This window comes from Lepisosteus oculatus, chromosome 6 (assembly GCF_040954835.1).
Source record: "Lepisosteus oculatus isolate fLepOcu1 chromosome 6, fLepOcu1.hap2, whole genome shotgun sequence".
Lineage (NCBI taxonomy): Eukaryota > Metazoa > Chordata > Actinopteri > Semionotiformes > Lepisosteidae > Lepisosteus > Lepisosteus oculatus.
The window spans coordinates 49,806,565-49,831,667 of NC_090701.1; the positions used below are offsets into that span (position 1 = coordinate 49,806,565).

The 25,103-nt window shown below is 34.9% G+C and overlaps 1 protein-coding gene across 5 annotated transcripts in view; it reads right to left on the reverse strand.

The window, feature by feature from the left end:
- The window catches only part of tox (thymocyte selection-associated high mobility group box), a 111,312-nt gene that overhangs the window by 33,017 nt on the left and 53,192 nt on the right, over nucleotides 1-25,103 (reverse strand). For 3 of the 5 annotated variants that reach the window (XM_015353771.2, XM_015353770.2, XM_015353773.2), the window contains exons 2-4: nucleotides 20,655-20,720; nucleotides 17,426-17,533; nucleotides 3,002-3,250 (exon numbers count right to left, since the gene is read on the reverse strand). In XM_015353771.2, the coding sequence (XP_015209257.1) occupies nucleotides 3,002-3,250; nucleotides 17,426-17,533; nucleotides 20,655-20,720 (423 nt within the window). The remainder of the gene's footprint in view (nucleotides 1-3,001; nucleotides 3,251-17,425; nucleotides 17,534-20,654; nucleotides 20,721-25,103) is intronic. The other 2 variants (XM_006633911.3, XM_015353772.2) reach the window with 1 other exon arrangement.

Genomic DNA, 25,103 nt, shown 5'->3' on the forward strand with positions numbered 1-25,103 from the left:
GTTATATATAACAACCAAAATAAGTGATGTATTCCAATTTGTATTATTCTTAAAGAAGGATGTGACAAAAAGTAAGTGGGGATGCCTGCAATTTGCATTAAATCTGGACATGTTTTTCCTCAATGCTATTGGTTTAATACAAAAAACCCCACCTCAAAACTATCACTTTGCAATTCAATTCCTCCAGACACGGACTGGAAGTGTATTCTATCAAAAACACACAGTACACCTACATAGACAAGCTGTATTCACATGGGAGAGGACATAGGAAGACAGATTACAGCAGTTTGTAGAATAACGGGCTGTAGGTACAACTGAGTTCTTCTGATGCTTTCATCTTATACTCTTTAAAATATTGATTTGTCACTAGAAAACACAGAAAACCCTTTCCAACCCTACCATAATCCAAAATAGGATTATAGAAAAACAGCAAACTCTTTTTCATTAAATTTTATAAAACTGAATATTGGTAGATATTCACATTTTAAAAAAAAAACTTTTATAACAGGTACTTTTTAGTTGCTTATGAATCTTTATAAAAAAAAGATTAGGTATTCAACTTAAATTTCAAAATAACAGTACCCTTCACAATAACAACATTTCAATACATTTCATTGGGATAATAAGATAGATAAAATATATGTGTGAAAAAAGGACATCAAACTATATAACTATCTAAAATAGCCATTCCGTTCAGATGGTGAGCTGCAGTCTTGTCAAGTAAATCATTTGTGTTTCTAGGATTATTAAATTGGAAGACATGCTCAGCATTGTTATATCTTTTTCTTTCACTTGCTGCCAACTGGATTTTTAAAGAAATTACTCCTGCAATAAACCTCCAAGCACACCTCATCCAAACAGATGAACTCTGATGTTGGTGGATTCTTCCAAAATGACAGTGTCTGTGCTAAATTTTAAACACTTGAACACAGCTAGCATATAGATTAAGAATTAAATAAATAAAGTAACTGTATGTAAACCTCCTTATAGGATAACACAGAAAACTGACAGTTCTGTAAAATTAATACATCACAACAATAATTTAAAATAGCTAATCAAACTGTTTTTACAAGAGTCTGCATTTTATAGCCTTTTATATTTTATAGCCTTCACTAATTCTCAGGCCTATGATCTGTTGACACTTAAACACTTAATTTGTGCCAAATAACCAAATTATAACTGTATAAAGCATCTATAACAGAATGTGGTCACCAGATTTTAAAAGTATTAACTCTTCAAATATAACTTTAACTCAGAATTTATTAAACACATTAAACTTAGCAAGTGGTTAGTTAACATTTTCAATGGATTAATTAATTTAGGACAGAGGATGAGAGTACTTTGTACGATGCCATTAACAGTAAGAAGCACTCACAGCTTGTGTCTTAAAGCAATTCATTAGACATGTTAATTACCACTTGCTAGAATTAAAAAAAAAGAATGGGTTTCAGTTCTAACCATTATCTCATACAGTAGCTGTTTATTCCTGGTAAGGGCTATAGCCAACCTGAAATCAAGTGTAGGGCAGAACCACAGCCTACACAGGACACCAGCTCACTGCAGGGCACACTCACAGCCAAAAGCACATGTGGACAATTTAGACACTTAGCAGAGTTATCAATATGGTCAAGCTTATTAAAAAAATGTATTATGCTCAATAAATTAATGTCTCTGTTGGATGTTAACGGTACCAATACTCAGAAGCAGAGTATCAAATTGCAGGTGTACATTTATTAATGCAATATGAAGCAAATATAAAAAATATCAAATAAAAATGTGAAAATGAACAAAATAAAAACTATTAACAAAACTGAAATATAGAATTTGCTTGGAATTGTATTAGGGTCCCATGTTTTATAATCCAAACTAATGTGTATAACGTTATTTAGGGTTTTGTGATGGCTTGTCACAATCATGTCTGATACTTCTGCAGTAACTTTTAAATCCTAAACTGTCTTTAATTTTAAAAAATGGATCATGAAGTCTCCTTATTACAGAATGTACACCCAAGTACTTAAATGACTAACTACAATCACAATGCAGAAAATACTATATTGCCAATTAGGAAGCTGTGTTTTTGAATTCACATCAGATACTTATGTATATACATGCATTTGTACTTTTTGAAATGTGGTAAACATATAACATCATAAAAGAGGTTCTGCTTTTCAACCTCTTAAAGGCATATATTTGCAGAACAAAAAATATTTAATTGGATATGTGTGTGGCTACTTGCACAAAGGAAATGATATAGTCTTTCAGCATATCGACAATAAACAACAGTACAATAGAAAGCATTCATTCAGCCTATCAGAGAAGTCATATAACTATATTCTAAAAGAATATGGCAAATGTTTGGATGACAAGTGGTTTCTGAAAAGATATAATGCCATTTTGACTTGAATAGGATGATCAAAACATGACATTTTATATAACTGTACAAATGTGCACATTTCACTGGTAGGACATCATTTTAGATGAGCTGTGTTTCTCTTGGTGACAAAATGAACTGTCATCTAATGGCAGTCTCTGCTACATCAAGTCAGCACCGTGGAATAGAGGTATGTCATACTGTATTTGTAACAAAATTAAGTTTCTTGCACATATTTTTCCAGTAATTTTCTTTAAAAAGTCATTGGCTTCTTATGATTTGTCAAAATGGTTCTCATTTTAAAATACTTATAATAATACCAACTATTCAACAATAAAAACTAATTTGGTGATCACAGCTTCATGAAATGATTCCATTATTGTAAAAGGAATGGTGGATCACGTGCAAAGGTATCACATGTTACAATACTGTACAGTTCACAGCTTTTAACCACCAAACATTTGTGGCTAGCCAAAATCATGGAAACTACAATTAAAAATATTACCTTGAGCAAGGTAACCAATTTTCCTTTTCTCTAACTAGACTGGAGCTGGTTATATTCACATCAGGCGCTCGATCCTAACACATTAAACATCATTTTGTCATTTTGATTCTGTGATGGGGACTTACCATAGACAGGGAGTTGGACAGCAGGGCTCCATCTTGGCTCAGCATGTTGGACACAGTGATGGCTGGAAGGTCCATGTTCTGGGGATGGAATGGAAGCAGTCCATTTTGGGAAACTGAGGTGCAAAGAGAAGGATACCCTCCAGATTCTGGCTCATGTGGCATGTGGACGAGTGTGTGATCGGGCAGTGTAGGAGGTGTGATGGGAGGAATGTTGAAGTCTTCGTCACCAAGGCTGGGCACAGGGTAAGACTAATTAGAGAAACAGAACAAAAAGATAGGAAAACAGAATTCAGCAACTGCAGCCTCACTGTTTAATAACAACAATTATTTCATAGTTGTGATCTATATCTTTATAGATTCATAGATATAATATATAACTGAATAATAAACAAATCAAATATGAAAGAAAAACTTTCTTGAACCTTTACAAATAGTATTTTTCCTGTTTTTTTATTATTGGCACATTATTGGCACATATGTTCAGAAATGCGCAATAGTCAATAAAGAACATTTCCTCACAAAATACCACTTCATGATGCCCAATTGACACGCTGTTCATTAAACATTAACTTTGAAAGTTCTGTTGTGATCCAAACCCTGCAGATGTATATGATACAAAAATTAATTAGTTTTTTTTCCCACCGCCTACATAACAGTTTTTGCTCATACAAGAAGCAAGCCATTCTGTAACACGGCCAGTTAAAGCAATTAACGAAAGAATTTAATCCAAAATTCAAGCCCAACTGTTTCCTTAAAAGGTCACAATCATGTTTTTAATGAAGCTCAGATTTATTCCCTTTGTAACAGCCAACTCATCTTATTATTAATTTGTATCTATGGTTGTGTTTTGTCACAGATGTCTGATTTAGTTTGGGACAGCATACTTTGCATCCAGCATAAGTTCTTTACATTGAGTCAGAAAAAAAGAATATCTCACTGACAAACTGTCTTAAAAGGCCTAACACACTTACTATTTAATATGTATTAAATTGGTTGACAATAGTATCTTACAGTATATTTTTACTTCTGTATTCTTTACACCCATGACCTTCAGTCACTAAATAGAAATCCAGGGCTGCAACTGAAGCTTGAACACTCTTTAGAATGAGATTGTTCAGAAAAGTAATGGTTCACTAAAAGATAATACTTTTCTGAGATTAGGCTGAGTGGCATTGATTACTGCTATTGAAAGTGTTAAGACCATGAAAATCTGTTCAAGCACTTCCCAGCAGTGAGCAATACTTCACAGCACCTGCTCTAAAACAGCAAAAGGTTGCAGTAATGGACAATAAAAAAGTGATTTTTCTATGAAAATGTGCATCAGCACTGTATTAATACTGCTTTGGGGTTTTATTTAACCTCAGACATACCCAGCCATACGTCCTTTTAAAAGCCACAGTGTAATTTACTTAGCAATTTGAAGGAATGTCATCATGTTCCAAAATGTTAAAAGGTTTCCACAAAAACGATGGTTTTTGCCATGCATGCTTGATTTTGTAGAAGCCGAAAAAGGTGAGAAAAGGCTCTGCCACAAATAAGATATGTTGAACATTAATAAAAGTTTGAGGCATTTCAACGTTTAAATATTAGACATTTGTCAAAGTCATTAAGAAATAGTGCGGTGTGTAAATTAATCTGCTCTAATAAAACAGCCAGGGATGATGTACACGTTTTAAAATAAATTTAAAAGAAAATTAACAGAATTTAAACTCTGAAGAAAATGTTTAAAGCAAGTGGCTTCGTTAACAAACCTAACATAACAGCATAGCAGAGTCACGAGAGTCAAAATGAAACTATTGCCAGCGCACCCGCTTGATGGCTATAATCCAAAGTTTATTTCATGTGAATTAAATACATGGTCTAACATTAACCCCAAGGATTTGCAAACCACCCCTTCTGCTACTTTTTCAAACAACAGTCCTCACGGCAGGCTGCTCCTGTAATCTTGTCTTCCCGAAAGACTTTTGAAACTGCAAGGTATAGCGTGTATAAAATAAAGCCTTTCTTATTTGTTCTGAGAATCAGCCACCTGAGTGTAAAAGCTGAAGCTGGTAACAGCTTTTGTAGATCACACTGCGGGAAAGTAAAAACAAAATAAAAGGCATCCATTTGCACATTGTTAAATTATGAATAGTAACTTTAGGCTCAGGTGTTATCACAGCACAGAATGTATTGGAAATGAATCTTTACAGGGTAACTGGCATGAAATTTGTTTTGTTTGTGCATGTGTGAGTAAATAGGGGCATTTATAGAGTGCTTATTTTTCATTACACTTAAAGACATGATTTCCTCAAATGCCAAGGAGGTAGATACTGAACCTATTACCTTACAACCACAAACACCCCTTAGTTTACACTAGTCATCATACTCGTTGAAAGGAATGAATCTGAATAATTGAAAAAAAACAACATACCGGGGAATTCACAACGACCACTCGCTTGCTGTAAGCTGTTGCAGGGCTGCTACCAAAATTCAGTCCAAACCCCCGGTATTTATACCATCTTGACCCAAAAATTGTGTGTACAGTTCCAGCACTTGTTATACTTGAAATCTTTCACTATTTCGTACCCCAGGTATTCACACAATACACCGTGCCACACAAGAAACCTCAGAACCACCCCATAAGAGCAAAAGCATCATCTCATAACCTACATCCAAAAGTTACAGTGGGGTTTAAGACTATCTACATAAGCCTGATTTGATATAAAATAAAACAAATCACTAACAGAGATAATCAGAATGTGTTTGCCCCGATAATAACCCTAGTATGATACACTAGGGTACAACAGTATGATACAACAGGTACAAAGTTGCAACTTTGTCTTGTTTTTTACACTTGTTTTACAATCGAGAGTCTTTCTGTAAGTAAGAATTCCATTGTACCAGCACCGGTTACATATGGCAATAAAGTTCAAGTTCAAGTTCAAGTTAGGGATGGGTAACCTCCTGACACAATATAGTTATTTCAGGCATAATGCAATCCTCCTGTTCAAATTAATCCAAATGGAGAATATTGGGCAGGATCACTTCAACACTCTCTGCTAAGAAGGTTCCTGTCTTCTCCCGCAACATCTTTCAAGACGGCCAAGGAGTCTTGCTGAGATGTTATTGTCTTTTGGATATTACAAGGATAATGGAACTGTAGAAACAACGCATGTCACAAATTTGAAAGGGACACTTGACTTTGCTGCCGATTATGAAAAATGGCCCTGAAGACTAGAACCCATAAATATAATAATAATAATTGCTTACACTTACACGCTTTTCTGGACACTCCACTCAAAGCGCTTTACAGGTAATGGGGACTCCCCTCCACCACCACCAATGGTTGTGACGGCAGCCATAGTGCGCCAGAATGCTCACCACACACCAGATATCAGTGGGGAGGAGAGAAGAGTAATGTAGCCAATTCATAGAGGGGGATTATTAGGAGGCCATGATTGGTAAGGGCCAATGGGAAGTTTAGCCAGGTTACACCCCTACTCTTCTCGAGAAACACCCTGGGATTTTTAATGACCACAGAGAGTCAGGACCTCGGTTTTACGTCTCATCCGAAGGACGGCGCCTGTTTACAGTATAGTGTCCCCATCACTATAATGGGGCATTAGGACCCACATAGACCGCAGGGTGAGTGCCCCCTGCTGGCCCCCACTAACACCTCTTCCAGCAGCAACCTTAGTTTTTCCCAGGAAGTCGCCCATCCAGGTACTGACCAGGCTCACACCTGCTGAGCTTCAGTGGGCTGCCAGTTGTGAGTTGCAGGGTGATATGGCTGCTGGTTAAATATGGTACTAAACTAAAACTGAAAACTAAAACTAAAACTGAAAACACAGTAAATAGTATAACAAACGTCTTTTTTTGTTTGTGGTGCTCTAACATATAATTTCAATATTGCAAACCCACAAATAACAAATAATAAAAATAAGTAAAAATGCCTGTTAATTTCCTATAAAATACATGTATGCAGTTGCCAAATAAAATGTAATAATATGCTAATTTAAACAGGTGCCATTCGAAACATATATGCAACATATGTTAAAATGCAGTTTCACTACATATATTATTGTTTCCAATACTGTATCTATGCTGTACTACAATATTTGCGACAGAAATATTGATTACCAAATGAACTCAAACATGATTTTTAAATTCATGAGCCCTGAGTAAAACCAGACAAGCTCAGTGCTACTACCAAAGAAGTCTTCAGACTATACACCACACAGTAATTATTACAGATCTATTTGTTGAACTTAGTTTTACTTAATTTTGGCAGAAATGATAGCAATTATCATCCTTGGAATCCCTGACTAATTATTGGTCTTCCCTTCACAGTACCACTGTCTCTCTGGTGTATTCTCCTGAGACATTCACCTGTCAACTTCTAGTTCTAAACCTGGATAAGGTTTGTGGGTTTGTCTATACACAAACTATTTATTTCCTCTCCTTCTTAGATATATGATTCATTTTCAAGTATACTAAATTTAAGGCAAACATGCACCTGTTGTTTTTTTTTATTTCTTTCAAAGTAACCACTCCCAGAAATGGGTTGTGATATGAATATGACCTAATAAAACAAATTGGAGGCACTAAGATACAGAAGATATATATATATGTATGTTTTTCTCATTCAGGTCAATAGGCATACTGTGAGCTTTGAAAAAGAATAAAGTAGGTGCAAGCCATACATCATCCATTAAAAACAAAGTAATCAATTCTAATATTATTAAACTAATGTGAGTAGTACATTTTTAAAACATGTTTTAGCTATTTAAAAACACTCTAATGATATGCACATCTCATTTCAATGCACTTAGCTGCAGCTAATTCAGTACACTAACACAAATTATATTTCTTGTTTCTTTGGTCTGTAACCCATCGTGCTTCATTAGTTTCTAAATATAACACTGAAGGCCAAATGAAAATATAATTTACTCAGAAGAAATAATAATTTGGCTTTAGATCCCCTATTAATGATAAAAAGTAGCAGAATTGACATATGTCCATTTTTAACTTTCCACATTACACAAGGTTCAAGACATAGTAAAAAGGAGAAAAGGTTAATTAAATATTTACTTTCAAATGTTAGGACTAAAATCTTTTTTTTCCTACTAACCTTTAAAGTACCGGCACATAGTGCACAAAGTAATAAAAGTAATTAAAGCAAAGACAATATTCTAAAACCAATCTCAGATCTTGAAAATCCCATTAACTTCACTGGTAATGTTTAACACAGTGAGTTAAGGTAAGGAAAGGTGACCTAGAGCAGTGTGACTCATAAGCATTTATCACCTGAAAGAGACAATTTTGTCACCTGCAGTGAAATTTATGTGATAAGATTTCATTGTTTAACAGGCTACAAAATTCATTGCTCTATTTGTCTTCTTTGAAGTACAATAAAGAGCGGTGATTTCAGGTGGCTAAATTCTAAACTGTAGTTTTTAGCTCAAGTCATATTGCTCATTTGGATTATTATTACCTGGCTTGCCAAGTAACCTATTTTCACACCCTGATTTAAAACCTTTTTCAGTTATCCAGAAATCAAGGGAAGCCTAACACTCAAGTAACATGAATGCTCATTTAACATTTTTATCCCAGAAGACCAAAGACCGGCTTTGTAGCCCAAGTTAAATCAAACCATCCATGTTTAAATCAACAAACCTAGATGATAGTGTTTTTTATCCTTGACAGAATTTTCTCCCCTATCCTTTCTCTTCACAGGGAAAGTCCTATAGTCTAGTGGGCAGGTGGATCCACAGTTTTGATTTGATCCAGGCCTACTGTAAATCCCACTTTGAAAAACAAAGAGCTCTGAAATACTGCTCTTCTCAGGTTACATTTTCTGTTGATGAAATCCCCAAGTAAAGATAAAATGGGGTATGGGCAGTGCAAATTAATTAACATTAGCAGTGATGGACAGGAACAACATTCAACATTTAATCACATAAAAAGCATCTAATTAGATATATGCTTGTTTATTAATCCATTCATCATCAGAAAAACCACGTCGTCCTGGTAAGAGCTATGGAAGCCAGCAGCCAGGTGACACAGAACACTCTCAGTGCTACAGTCTAGTCAGGACAGTAGTCCATCGCAGGGTACACACACTCAAACAAACAGAGACAAATTTAAATGAACCTAGCTGGAAATTCTTTGAAATCTAGGAGGCAAGTGGCCAACCCGGTAAAAACAATATGCGAAGAAACAAAAGCTCCAGTTCATCAAAAGAACGCTTTTTTCATACCCTACAGGTATGAGACAGCAGCACTAACTACAACTCCATCTATGATGTCCAAGCTTTATTAATTTAATAGTTCATTTTGCCTAACAGGACATGACTGTCCAATATGCCTGTCCCTTGAACAGAAAAATAATCAATGAACATGTTATAACCTATTCTTTTACAAATCTGTTTCACACTCAAGGCAAACATTTCCTTTTAAGTATTGCTCTTATTTAATCTTCTTTATTAACATCTTTCATTTAGGTGTTTATAGAGCTTTGAAAAATAAAAAGCCCAGCACATTATGGGTAAAGTGAACAAAAAAAATTGATAAAAATGTATTAAGACACCTGACCACAAACAGCTTCCAATTATCTCAGAAATAACAGCTGCTGTTTCTCACCTAGGACTTGACTTTACCTACGTGCATATGCATATATACATTTTTTTTTAACAGGGCAGATGTACTTTTCCATTTGTTTTTGTTGCGGCAATTGTACATGGTGATTACGCTGTCTTTATGAACACAGACCTTTAAGATTTGACAAATCTATTTTCATTTTGGCTGCTCATATTTTTCTCCTGTTCATTTTCCAACTCTAATGTGCAGTTACTCTAGCCTTTAATATCTTGCTGCTCTGTGTATGGTTTTGTGGAAGATTTATTTCAAAGAAAACCAATTAAAAGGAAAATAAATGTAAACAACAGTAACCTGCACACTAAAATGAAGCAGCTTTTTAATTTTGAGTAATGAAGATGTCAGGCTAAATGCTAGAGTAGTTTAACTTAATTAGGTGGCCTATTTTTCCAGGCAGCTTTTCATTTCCCATTGCAGCTCAGCTTGTATGGAAGGCAACAAGAGCAATTTTGTCTGTAATGAATACCTCAGGGACTCTACACAGTAATCATTTGAATGTTACATTCTAATCTGGTTTCTGTAACTAGTTTGGACTTGTTGAGCTGCCAGCCTTTGTTAAGAGTAACTAGATAAATCAAATTCTGTGGGCTATGACATGTATTTGGTCAAAGATCATTAAGGTCAAACTGAATTTATGAAATCTCTCCCTTGGTGCTGTGATAAGGGACATCAGTTTTTGTCTTCAAAGTTTAAGAGTATGCGATTTCATGTCACAATCGCCAATTCTTTACGTGTTTATGAGACTAATTCAAGCCAACTGCAGCAAGAATGTGAGTCATGTCAGCAAATGTAGTGAAATTTACATAATTAAAGACCAGTAGGTGGCATCTTAAACAGCAGGTGTATCCTTGATAGATGAAAAAAAACAACAACATTTGCTGTCTTCACTTTCATCTGTCCTGGAATACAGAAACCTGCCGAGATCAAGAAATACTCTAACATTATGTCATAGTTTTGCCTATAAGAAAACAAAAATAATGAAACAAAACCATGCCATTATGCTCTTCTATAGGCATTAGTTAATAAAAGTTCAACACATACAGTTATGTATCCCTGCTTTCAAAGTGCAGCATAAAAAAATGGAGATAAATTGAAAATATTTGATATAACTGGCTGGGTTGACATTTGCAGTCAATTGATCGGAAAATGCTCTCTTGTTTTGCCTTGCACTTTAAATTAATGCACTGATGCCATGATCCTGGTGTATGTGCTGATGATATCTTTCCCTCAGTGTTCCACGCTGACTTCACATCAGATACTGTTGCTCTCGAAACTTCACCAAGTGAAGTGTCTTTGTCACTAAAGCCCCTGCCAAACATTGTCCAACAGTCACTCCTCTTTTCTAGTCACTGAGGTACCCTCCTGCAGCCTCGAAATATATCCAGCACTTGCTTTCAACATACTCGATATCCCACATTTGTTCAGATGTTTCCATTTTTTTACCTTTGAAAATCCTAAGGTCATTGTCTAATTATTTTCTAAGCCTTAGATTCTCTGCTAAAGTAATTAGATCGTGCTTGCTCCTACTGTATGTGAGTGTTTTCCTGACTATGAAAATACTACAAAGAAATAATAAAACAAATCTTTTAAGAAAAATACTCTAAATGCTCACAGAATACTCTGAATACAGAACTTACAGATATACAGATTTATATAATAAATAGTGCTATTAATATTTTTTGGTTTCTATCTTCAATATTCAAAATAATCTATTTGTACATATTATTTCCAAAAAAGCAACAGTCTCATGAGTATAGACAGAGCTGGCCAGCATTTGCTGATATGCGACACTTACTAAGTCCCAGGGTACTGAGAAAACAACAGTTACACCAGGGGGAAGTCCCTACTGACTGTGAAGTTACAGATTCCTCACTAAACCTCTAAACAAACCCACAAGGCAATATATATATATATTTTTTGTAATGTAATATGAAACCATCCATTTTATACTAATATCAGCAAATGCATAGATTAATTAAAAGTACAATTAAGATCTAAATTAGAAGAAAATAAAAATGTGATTTTTTTTTCATTTCAATGGAAGGAATTGCCATTCTAAAACATACATTGCATTGAACAATCCACGTGAAAACGTTTTGCATATTTAGTCTCGGTTTGTGTTTTGTTTGCCTATTTTTTAGAATAGAACCGATATATTTATGTTCAGGTTAATGTGGGGTACCTCAATTTATATGTTAAAAAAAGCTACATACCGTGGTTATGTCTTGAATCCATTTCAACATTCTGAGAATATATTCAAAAACAGTCATATCTTGCTGACAGATTTATGGCTCACATGCCATCATTTAATTTTAATAAAGGCAGCTTTCACTAATGGCCAAGTCTGGCAGGGTAAGGAAGTCAGGTGGGGAGGGATCAGAAGGGTGAAGTGGTAAAATATTCAACATTTAACAAAGGACTTGTTTTACTCCACTTACTCCACTCCACTCCATTCCCTGCAGTGAATTTTGCTTAATATTAAATGAAACATTTATGTTTCAATTTCTTGCCTTATCGAAGTATAGTATATTACTGAATGAGGCCATAAGATTATTGTGTAGACTAAGCATGCATCCACAACTGCTCACAATGCAAGATTTATATTATATAGGACACTGGACTATAGGATTTCAGAAACATATTCACAACTAATCCTGTAAATTACAAGTATAGAATTATGGTATGTGCTTACAGCCATATTACAACAACAGCAGGCTGCCGTATGTTACTACTTAGCAATTTCTATAAACCCTAAAGCATTTACTGATATGAAAAGTGAACCTAAAGGATCAACTGCCGCAGGGCCAGTTTTCTTTGAGACCAAGAAATATCCTGATCCAAACTAAAGTCAAAATGATTAACTATACCAATTGCAGAGTTTTTATTCTTGAAAATTGAATGTAATTACATAATCCCAAAATGTAAAAAAAAGATAGATGCAATTTAAAAAGAAAGTAAATTCAACATATCTAATATCCCATTGTCTAAATAGCTTCTTACACTACTGTGAGACAAATTACAGGGACACTTATTGCTCTTTAACACTAGTTTTGTAAATAATAGTGCCTCCTTTCATATACCTTGGATTAGCGACGTTTTTAAACTTTTAAACGGATCAGTATTGTTTAAAAAACAGCTGTTCATGGGTCCTGTGATTTCTTCCACTTCAACCAATATTTAAAGGTGCCCTTCTTGCAATTTTTAAAACCGTTACCTTCTGAGCCACTTGACAAGTCAGCATCATCAGTACCCAACCGTTCTAACAGATGCATAAGAAGTCACACCTCAAAACATCAACTCTAATTCAAGTCACACATGGTCTGTCCTTCACTATATGCATGGAGAAACAAGTCTTCTATTACGCCTTTGATACAAGCTGTATTATCATGAAGGGGCGCTTGCATTGATTTCTACCTGGATTCCTAGCTTGCTCACTGAACCATTTAGGCACATGCCCCCTACAGGGAGAACACCTGTTTGCCCCTGATTTAGGTTTTTTTCTCAAAGCAAGATGATCCTGAATGACTTCACATTCAACCTACTCCTTACTGCTTCGTGCCAAATCACCTACATTCCCCTGGGTTGTGAAACAACAATGGAAATCAAAGAGAGAAAAAGATGTTTTTCATCCCGTGTGATTACACATGCATGCCTCAATTGCTTTTGCTAGAAATCTTGTGTCGTTTTAATCAAAAAGTCCCGAGGATACAAACAACAATAACTGTAATCTCAGGGAGAAAAAGAAAGCAAGTTGGAAACAGGTGTTGCAAATGTCATTTCTCTCTGCCCTGCAATAATTAAACCCAAGAGGCACCATGTTTAATGTTTCAATGCCGTCTGTAAAAGGCCTAGGATTTAGATTGCTTTATTGCTAATATAACGCTTAAACAAATACAGAAAAACTCCCACAGATCAACACTGAAGTTAATTTTCTATATAACACAGGCATTTACCAAAGCAACTAAGGCATTAGAGAAATCATTCAAGAAGATTACAACTAACACAACCATGATATTCTCTCCTGTATAAAGCTGAACAAGTTTTCTCCAGCACATTTACACTGATTCTGATATTTTGCATTAGCAGATTTTAGAATATATAATTATCCCTACCTTTTTAAGACAAGCTTAACATTTGTATTCAAAAGCAGGCCTTTGCCTTAATGAATTCCGTGATAAAGTAATATTTTGTTTTTGACAACCGATTAGTGAAAGAGGTCAAGGTGATGTCGGGTGTTGCATTAAACAAAACTAAAGGTTACAGCAAATGAAGGCATATCATGCCATGACAGCTACAGTATATTTTCCAATGGCAATGAAATTAATTTTCTCTTAACTACCTGCTCCCTGGTGATTTTCAAAGGAGGATATTTATTCTTTTAAAGGTGGAATTCCGACGATTTGATCTGACTAATTGTTTTATGTGAAATGGACAATCAGGCAAAGTACGATAGTGTTTTAATTGTGAATTCATTTACCGGCAACAAATGTATGCCATGTTAAATTTGGGAAACATTTCAGGGCTATTCAACTTTATCTTGCCAATTTAATCATCTTGAATGGCATTTGACAACTTGAAGGAATTCACAATAGTTCATGAAGAAAATTGAAAATGCTGATTTGAACTAGATAGGGATGCTCAGTGTCTTGCAAGCTCAGCTGTTTTTCAGACTGATGAAAATGGAGATCTCTTCCTGACTCAGCTCACTCTGGTCATTGGATAATGTCACCAGTTATGTTGTAATAGCTGCATACAGGGTAGGAGGACTGTTTAACCACACATATAATAATAGAAGTTAACTAACACATCCAAATGATGCAAGTTTAAGAGAAGTGCAGCTGCAAGCTATTCTGAAAGCTCAATATACTGAAACTGCTGGAAATGTTCTACAATATCTTGTTTTAATTAACAGCTGTAGTTAACTGGGTTACACATTCTTTTATCTGGAGAAAGAATGCAAGATTTTTGGAAAGAGAAAACTTCAACAGAGTCTTTCTTCAATGGCTGCGTGATTTAAATTACTTACAAAATCAGATTTTAGATCCATACGTACTTTTATAGTTTTTCTCAACTAGTATAGCACAGGTGCTGATAGTGTCAGTACTTTTACAAAACGATGGACATTGTAGCCATTAGTTTAACAAGCCATTTAATCATTAAAAAAAGAAACTTTCAGGAACACTTTTTATTCTAATGGTAGGCAACTTATGTCCATTCTTTACTGCTAAAACTGATTTTTGATCTGTCTGGATACCTAATTCAAACAAATCTTTGGATATGCCATCCATTAGAATATTTGCTGTGGAGTTAACTTTTTTTTGTCAAAAAGTTTAGAAAATGTACTTTGATTTTTTCAGCACAATATTTTGCATTGAGGGAACTGTGTCAAATGATGGTCAAACAAAAGGCAAAAGTGGATTATTCCTGAAACCTACCATCTGTTTTGCTATGGCGGTAAGGCGTGTCACTGTCTAATTTTTCCGATTCATTCATAGGGTTAACTGGCACGTTGATTCCATTACCATGACGAAAGGCAATACCATCAAAACCCTCCCTTTTCCACATTTGCATGCAAGGTGATTCATAAAAATAATTCTGACAATAAATGGCTGATAATTTCCATTTCTATTCTGACGATTTTCCTTCCTTTTTTACACAAAGTGCTGTGGGAGTCTGCAACAAACCCCGGTGATTTTTAGAAGCAGAAACTCTCTCTTCTTTAAAGAAGCATCGAGTTGAGATCCTCAGACCCATTAGTTACTAGCAATCAACAAGCCGGATGAGCTGAATGTTCTCCTTGTTTGCAGTATTCATTATGTTCTTGACACCTCAAGAAGGCTCCACGGCCGAAACGTTGTGTTTTCTTTCTTCTTTTTTTCAGCATGGAACAAACCTATTACTTGTTCCTTCGCAGCCTACGCATGCTGACGCAGCTACCCACCTTCATTATGTTCTTGCATTGTCACTGAAACCTTCAATATTTGGAGAAAATTCTCACAGCTTTTCACAAAAACATGCATTTATTTGCAAAAGTTAAAACTACACCAACTCAGTTAATCGCCACAATACTGTCCCTGAAAAGCATTTGTGCTTCTGTATTATGAAATGGTCACAATCAATTTAGGCCACTCAATTAGTGTTAAGTGCTGCACCATATTTTTCATTGTTATCACGGAAGTTAGTTTTTTCCTTGAATATTCCATAAACAAAATGTAAACATAGCTATATCTTCCTGTAAGTCCCTACTGTGAACAATGACTCTGGAGCTTTCATATCAATAACTGCTTCACTCATTTTTGTCAAATCATGTGAAGAAGGCCAGATGTGACACTGTCAGCATACATTGTTTTTCCCCCTGAAGTAAAGAAGTAGTCACAGTCTTCTAATGAGGCAATATGAACAAAGCATATATATAACAAAAAAATCCACTTGAATTCCTAGTGCGGAATAGGATCACAAGGCCAAGAACAATTTTTATAGGAGACTACCAATAATTAAAGAGCTAATAAATAATTATCGGAGATTAATAATATTCAACAGTTTATAACTTATCCAAACTTTGTATACAAATAATGCAAAAAAGTAATTTTGTGTAAATATTGATATATTGTGAAAGATTTGGGCAGTAATGTGTGTTAACTGTGAACCATGACATTCACACTGTACAGGTTTTGGAATCTGGACCTTTTCCTCTGAAACTAACAAATTAAATTACTAGTAAATTACTTTAGAAGAACAGCGCATGTGTCTTAGAATGATGCATTCTCTTAACGAACATGCGTTAGTAAGTCTGTATTTCAGGAGACAGTTTCTCTGTTTCCATTAACATATCTTGAGAAGGTCACAAATTGAGAAATGAATAATAATACATTGTTTTATTCTGAAAATGATATTATGGAATTAAATCTAGATTAATAGAACAGGAAAACTAACAATGCAGATGCGTGTTTTGTGAAACAGGAGTACAGCAGGGGTTGTTCAGTTGATGGAATAAATATTGTTTCCCCCCTTGGGCATTTCAGCAGTGAAATAATGTAATTAGAAGTACTGTAGCTTCCCCTATTGATTAATGTACTGGGAAGAGTGAATAACAAAAAAAAACAACACAAATTACAAACGGGTTTTAAAAGGCTAAAAAAACATTTTTACCTCTATAATAAACATGATGAGTTGGGCTGAGAGCAACAGCCCCAAAAGGCCACCTAACTAGAGCTTACACATGGTTGTTTGGGATTCATTTTCAAAGTTTTTAAAACTATCACTGTGCAACACCACAAATAACTGCACTGCATCAGAGCTAACTAAGCCATAAAAAATACTAGGTAGGAGTCACTTGCGTGAAAATTGAATAGACTATAGTTTGCAAATGATTCAGCTGCTTTCAATACCAGCAAATAGCCCTACTTTAACATCCATTGTTAACAGTAGCTCTTATATGGGGGCCCTTTATTCTGTATAAAGGCTGCAGCTGCTTTGCAGCTGCAATCACTGATTCAATTTGCATCTCCACTGTATCAAATAAATGCAATTAGACCTCACACTTTAAGACCTTAAGGGGTCTAAATGAGCTTACGTTTGCTGAACCTGACACTAAATTTGCCTATACACTCTTAAGATAAAAATCTGAATATAAAGACAAAAGGCAACAAACCTACAGTGAGATCTATAGACAGATCTATTATTTTTCGCCATGAGTTCAATAAACACACAAAGAAATAAATTATGTATCTGTATAATGCAAAAGTCATGAAAGTTTTACATTTTTTTTAATTAAGACGTTATTTACCCAGGATAGTCGAGGATAATCCACCTGAGATGGCACATCTCTTTTCCCTTGGGGTCCTGTCTGTTTCAAGTTTTGTTGCATCTGGGAGGGGCTGTCAGGCACACGGAACTGAAGTGAAATGTAAGGTGAATGGATCAACTAAGAATTATGAAAAAGAGGATAGCGCATTTCCCAACATATCCTATGACATTCAATAACTGAGGATATACACAGAAAAAATCTAGAAACCAAATAAAAGGCGTATGCATGATACAGCCCAACAGAAAGCATGTTCTGCATCCATTTGGCATTAGGAATGTACAGTACTTAGTTTTATAACACACAGCAAGGAAGATAATAAACAGACTAAATTCCTGCCTGTTTCTAAAGTATAATAAGATTCACAGCATTTCTTGTTTTGCTTTTAAGGGACTGAAATAATCTATTACTTAATCAGCAGATATACAGAGTACATTAATACAGTTTTCATTTGACTCATTGGGTACGGCCTATCTCCACAAGTCCTTAAACGACCTGCTATCTCTCCTCACGATGTCTTTCTTAGCAATGCTTTCAGTGTAGAACATGTTTTTTTAGCCCCTGGAATTTCTCACTATTTTAACTCATCCTTTTTAGACAATTACATTTTTACCATACCACTTCTGACCCAGGTTGTTTTAACAATTGTTTTCCTGCTAACAGTAGTTTAATTACACCTGCATGGAAACAGCAAAAGCATTAAAAAATTGCTTGATCTGCATGATGACAGTTGCAGTTGTAAATTAATATCTACTTTTTAAATATTAAAAATGAACCACTAAAGGATTGTCTCAGTTATAGATAACTTGTAGCTGTGCAAGAGTATTTGCCATTTTCTGAGCTCATGCACATTCTCAACCATTTAGTGCATTCTACAAAATCATATTTATTCCAACAGTATACATCATAAAATATATGAAGGATACAGTAGTGTATAGTACATGGAAATAATATAATATCTAAAATGAAATATAATAATATAGAGATTGTAATGATAGAGAATACAAGTGAAATTAAAGCTAGTGCTAGTGTTTTTTTTTTCACATAAATTAACATTTGTTTTTCATTAAGCCCAAGCTGTAAAATAATATTTAAGCATGTAATGTGTGTAAAGCCTTTGCACTGGAAGAACACTTAAAGAAAAAAAATAAAAGAAAACCAGACTAAACTGTTTATGTTGAACCATATTAAATGTCTCTGGTATGCACCATACAGTTAAATTGCAATGAAAACCATGAGATTTAGTTTCCACAACGCAAAACTTAGAGCAGTCTTTATTTTTTAACTGCACATTCTTAAAGTACAATTTTTTATTTTTATTTTATGTCTTGGTTTATGCAATTATAGTTTTGTGAGGTGGTGGGGCCCTCTTTATCTAATTGGATTATGGAACTATAAAAACAAAGATGCTGCCATTTGATATATTGTAAGTTATTTTTGGTATTCAAACATCACATTACCGCCTTAAAAGAGCTTTCGTCTGTGAGGACTTCAGCAGTTTTCTTTTTTGTTACTTTTTCTTTTGCCTTAACGGCTAAGTGTACCTTTTAAAACCTATAATATTCTAATGGTCCCTCACAGTAGACACGATTGGGAAGTAAAGAACAATAGAGTTGGATATACTGCATTCACACCATAAACACTGGAGAAAAATACCGTGAGGATGCTACTTATGGGATTATTTATTTCCAATAACATTACTTTAAGCGAGGCTGATGCTTTTAAGCAGAGCGATACACATCCTCACCCATTTTTCTGATGCAGTATGAGTTCAGTTCCATGCTCAAGGGTACAATAGTTGTGCCCCTTCCTAGGATTTAAAGCCACAACCTTCCAGTCACAAATCTAAAGCCCTAACCACTAGCCCACACTACAGCCCAAGCTTTTCTCAGTTCATGGTGGTGGCAGATATATGGTTGCCTCCGTAAAACCCAACTAAAATCAACCAACAGAAAGATGTTTATCTAGTTTTGTCTTATCTTTAGAAAGCTGGCAAGAATCTCTGTAGCATCCAGCCCATCACAGGGCAAAAAGAAAACAGTAAATCTGGCATTAACCCAAATGAATATGGGGGGAGAACATGCATACTGCACAAAAGGAAAACAATTTTGGCGTAACATTATTCATGCATGCAATAATAGAAACTACCAGCTGTGGCATGTCAGACACAAATTGTACAGCTGTCCATAAGTCTGTCCTGCTCAAATGCAAGATAGAGAAGTTTTTTATTACTGAAGAATGGACCACAAGGGAAAAACACATTACAACGTATTGCTGGCACTTAAAAATGCATCTGATTTTTCAGTGCCAGCAATACATACATAATCATTAATTATGTAATCTTGAATAAATTATCTATGTTTTTAGAAACTTAATTTTATATAAAATATATTTTGTACCTACTATTTTCTTTGGAACATGCAAATCAGTACACAAGATCTCCCTTCAAGAGTTACTAAATGTTACCGATACATTTCTAATTACAGTAAATGTATTCTTTAAACGCAATGTAAGGTTTTAATGCTTGTTTTAAAAAGCCTAAACAACTATACTTTTAACCACATCTACGTTTTTAAAATTTTAAGAGCTTGTTAGGGGCCCTACTTCGATTAATTTAATACTGCCTGTACTGATATCCCCCTCTGTACAGGAATCAATAGAGTGAATCGGGCTCAACCCAGTCTCATTGGCCTTGCCAGGGTAGTAAATTGTGCAGATCTTCTCACATAAAAGAGATCTGTTGTGACATCTAGGATGTACTTCTTTCTTAACATCTTGGGTCACCTGAGGGACACACGTGCACAGCTTTCACTTCTGCAGACCTCCAGTGACATTTGCATAAATGGAGAAGTTGGACACTTATCAAGTTACGTGACCACATTGTGATAAGAACCATCGTGGTGATGCACCTGCTAAGAGTGACTGCTTCTCCTAAAGGTAAGAAAAACTGCTGGGAAGGATCAGATTGGCCTAGCATCTGCCTTTCCCCTCAAGTACAAAAACAAGCTGCAGCATCTTTCAGCAACCCGCCAACCACTGTGCTTTATCAGCTCCATCTCATTAACTTGAAACTGGGCTTAAATGCTTTGTTTATAAATTATAATTACTCCTGATTATGGCAGCTACTGATACCACCACTAATTTGCAATGCATCCCTTTAAATTTGTTTAATTACAACTTGAAACAAGGCAGTGAAGATTAATTAACCCACCTGGCTTGCTGGCATGAAGTCCTGGCTCGGCTCTGTCATGCTCATGTACATGTTTTCCCCGTCAAACTGCAAACAAAATAACAACATTCAGAAAGTATTCACCCCCCGAAAACAGACAATCAAAGAGAAGGAAGGAGAGAGAAAGAGAAAGATGAGGGAAGGAAGGGAGGGGTGTTGGACAAAATAGCCAAACAAACATTGCTGCTTTTTCCAAGAGGCTTTGTTGAGGGGCATTGTCTTTGCTTTTGTGGAAATCGTCTTTGATGTGCCTGTTCCCATCCTTACTGACCCTGGATGTCAGTGATTTGGGGTAATTAGTGCACTAGTAATTACAGCAGACAGGGAAGAAATGAATGGTTTCCTTTCATCTGCAATCTGTTATGAAACAAAATGGCTCACTCTGTGTAGCATGCATACATATTGTTATTAGTCCTAATGAATCACTAAATGAATTGCCCTGCTTGGGACAAAAGAAAGGGAATGGGGCAAGGCAGGAAGATCCGAAATGCTTTCCTTAGAGCCACTTCAGCTCCTCATGTGTCAGAAGCCAGGGAGCCTCAATTAAACTTAACATTCTACATCCTAATGAAGGCACTTTCTGTGGATTTTCTGTGACAAACATTTACAGCAGCACAACACCTCATTATAAAAACACGGATTAATTACATGGAAAAGAATGAGGCATTTCAGTACCCTCTCATTCACTGCAATTGCCATTGATTGCACAATGTTGTGTAGCCGTGAAAAGGTACTGTAATCAAAGTTTACATTATTTTTTTCGGCGAATTTAATCATTTCTAATGAATGACAGTTGGAACTAAGAAAGCACACACCTGATCACCACTTTTTAGGGTAATTTTCTAGGATCATAAAAGCATTGTGGCAATGAAAATTAAACAACACATTCTATCATTTCTTGCGGTCTCTCAAGGTGAAAAAATTAGCTGACGATAAGAATCCTATTTCGCCAGATGGCAAATCACTTTGTACCAAGATTTTCAAAGGCCTCCCATTAAAAGCAATGAAAGATGACTGATTAATATCAAAAGACGAAATCAGTAATGATTTCAATACCAGGAGAGGGACATGCCATCAGAATTCCATTAGAAAACTGTCAGGGTGTGATTGGGGTCTTTTAAAATCCCAGATGAATATAGATCTATTATCTGTACAGAATGCCAAGGCAGACTGGATCTTAAGAATGTACAAAAAAACAGAGGCTGACTGGAAAACAGACCTGAGAAGTTCTTTATGAATCAGACTTCTTGTGCATTGAGTACGTTTTCCTTGGTCTGACAAAAGCATTGTACCCTATTATTCTATTATAACTGATCATTTTGTCTTGTATTGAATGTCTTTTTAATGCAAGCCTTTCAGTGTGCTGTTCAATTGGATGGACTGTTCATTTTATATTAAGGCTATCTGTGCTTCATTGTGTGAACTCATTAATCAAATATTATATACAACATGATTAATATATTAACCACTGTTGTGCTCTGCAGATTATAGGTGTCTATGAAAACATTTGTTGTTTTTGTTTGTTGTACTATAACTGGAGTGGCATTTCATTTTACTTATCATTTTTAGCAATTTTGAGCTGCTCTCATGGTAAAAACTAAATGGGTCAGTCACAGCTTATAACGATTTTCCTTGAATTCAGAAAAGCCTTTATTTCATTCTAATGAACACAGGAACTGTTACATTTTTGCCCCTGGTAGTTCTTTTGAATCCACTGATTAAAGAAGCTTACTGTCACTACTTCCAGAATACTTTATCTTATATTTCAATTTATATGTTCTAGGCCTTTTAAAGCAAGGAAAGATATGCTACTTTTTACATGCAAATGGATTACTTTAATTGAGAGAGTGACTGTGGGCAGGTCAAATAGTACCAAAAAAAAAAGAAAAAACTGCAATTTATCACTGCGAACATTTGCAGGTACACACAAGTGGGATGTCAGGGATCCCAGAAAGAGTTACCCATGAGGGTTTTTCAAAGGACCTGAGTTATTAATTGTTAATGGAGCATTTTGTTCAAGAAAGTCCATCATTAAGTAAAAAGAAACAGTTGTCAGACATGCAGCAAACAGTTTTGAGTTTTTAATTTATGACTCAATGCATACTGTAGTATACACATACAAGGGCACAACAAATAAGAACAATAACAAAATCAAGACATTGTAGTCACTATAAAAGGTAATTCTGTCATCTTTAGTTTTTTAATTTCCTGTGGATGAACGCTTGACTGTTATTTTAAGAACCTAAGGGTCAAACTGAAGGTTGTTTTTTTTCAAATTAAATGTTTTTTTCTTCTGTGATATTCTGAAAACAAATGAAACACTCAAAGCCTTTTGTCCTCTTTGCTGTGAAGAGTGAAATCTAATTTCAGATATCCTCGAGTGTCTCACACTTGGACATAACTGCTAATTATTAAAATGTGTTTATTTTGATGAATTATTAATCATTGCTTTTTTATTAAAGAAATAAAACAAATACTGGTATATGGTGCTCTTTGATACAAACCCAAGGAACTGTTACGAGCTAGTGATGTAATAATGTATATTTCAGCAGACACACCCTCACAAGGGCTTTGTTTCATCCACACTCTGTTTTACAGTGCAGTGTTTATGTAAGTGATAATGTGATAATGTTTCTTTATTAGCCCTGTACAACTTCTTGCATTAGGAATTTGTCTTTTTGCATACCCCAGCTTTTCTCCATGATTTCCATTTCTCCATGAGCCTGTATCAATTGGCAATGTTGGCAACAGACCTAATAACAGACATACTCAGGACATTTAAAAAAAAAGAATGTATGCATTTCTTTCCATATCGATCACATTTTAACTTCCATTTTGTACTTTAAAATATATCCATTTGTGCCTCTCTACAACACAGAAAACTTCTGAAATGTCTATATTTAATTTTAATCACTGGTAGATGTGTGGAGGCAGAAGCTGTTCTTAAAATGCACTACAGTGCAATACTGTATATTAAAACATTTAGGAACAAGTAAAGGGTTAATTCCAGGCTGAAATATAATTCCAGCTTGCATGCTGACATAACAAAAATGAAATTGTCAGCTTTATATTTTAGAATATGTTACACTAAAATAACAAACAAACTCAAAGTAGGAAAAGACCTGCACACTTGCATTTCACTTAAATTAAAACTTAAAAGGAGAAAAGCTTGAATAATATTGGGTTGCTCATGGTTACAGTGTGTATCACTCCTCAGGGAATTCCAGGGAGACAAGAAGAGTTTCTGTAGAAAACTCGTTTCCTGCAAAATCAGTTAGACAGCATCTATTGCTAATAAGTTAAAATAACTAATATGTTATAGTTTGAGATTTAAGATAATTGTATCTCATATATTTGAATTAAAACAATGCTGTTTTCCTCAAAATAGAACAGTGACATTGCATAACATTTCTTAATACTGTACATGTTCATTAAACCCAACTGAATGAATGTAAATTCAATTTCTTAGGGTCTTGAAGTGATAATGTATAAAGAACAGTATGCAAGAGGAGACCCTAGAGAAAACTTCTTTTGAAAATCAAAATCATTGAGGGTTTGTAATCAAAAGTATCTCTTGACAATAATGCTATATTATACTATTCTATAAAGCATTATGATATGAATGTTTCCAAATATTTAGGATCCATCAGCATATTTAGTAATGCATTATTTTCCAGATATATATAGAAAAAGAGACTGGACAATTGTCTAAACAAAACAATTCCAATACAAATTTCCATTGGCATACATATGAATGCACTATCTAAATGAATCTGAACAGTACAGTTTTGCTTCATAAAATATGACCTTGTCCCAGTATTACAATCATCTCTGCAGGGACACCAAGTCATCATATGATGGCTGCTTCACACCTGAGAGACTGAAAACAGCAAATGTATGTCTGTGCAAAATGTTATTTTCTATTAAGGTTATCATTTGAAGGCCCTTATTCCGTGGTTATTTAACATTTGTCGTCTTCATTTTTGGCAAAGATAGGATGGTCTGGATTATTAAAAATAATTTTGTTTCAGGACGTTTCAGACAAAATTCCTTTGTATTCCTTTTTAGCTGTTTTAGAAGGAATTTAACCACAGTTTAATAAACCCACAGTAAGCTACACAATGGTTATATTTTCATCCAGACATGGAAGAAATATTATCCAAAACATCCTGAAACAAACCATTTACATATCATTTACAATGTTCAAAATTATCAATATTTTTTTGTTTTCTGAAGTTTTCTTACACAGGACTTTAAATTTAACCACATTAAAAGCTTTAAAAAACAAAGGACCTTCACTAAAAAAAACATTCACTAGAAAAGACTGAGATCCCTCAAACACTGTGCTGTAAAATATGCTTAGCAAACGATTACTCTTTTAGAAATTAAGAGTTTTTAGCCTTAGGAGCCTCCCATATGATGGTAAAGATG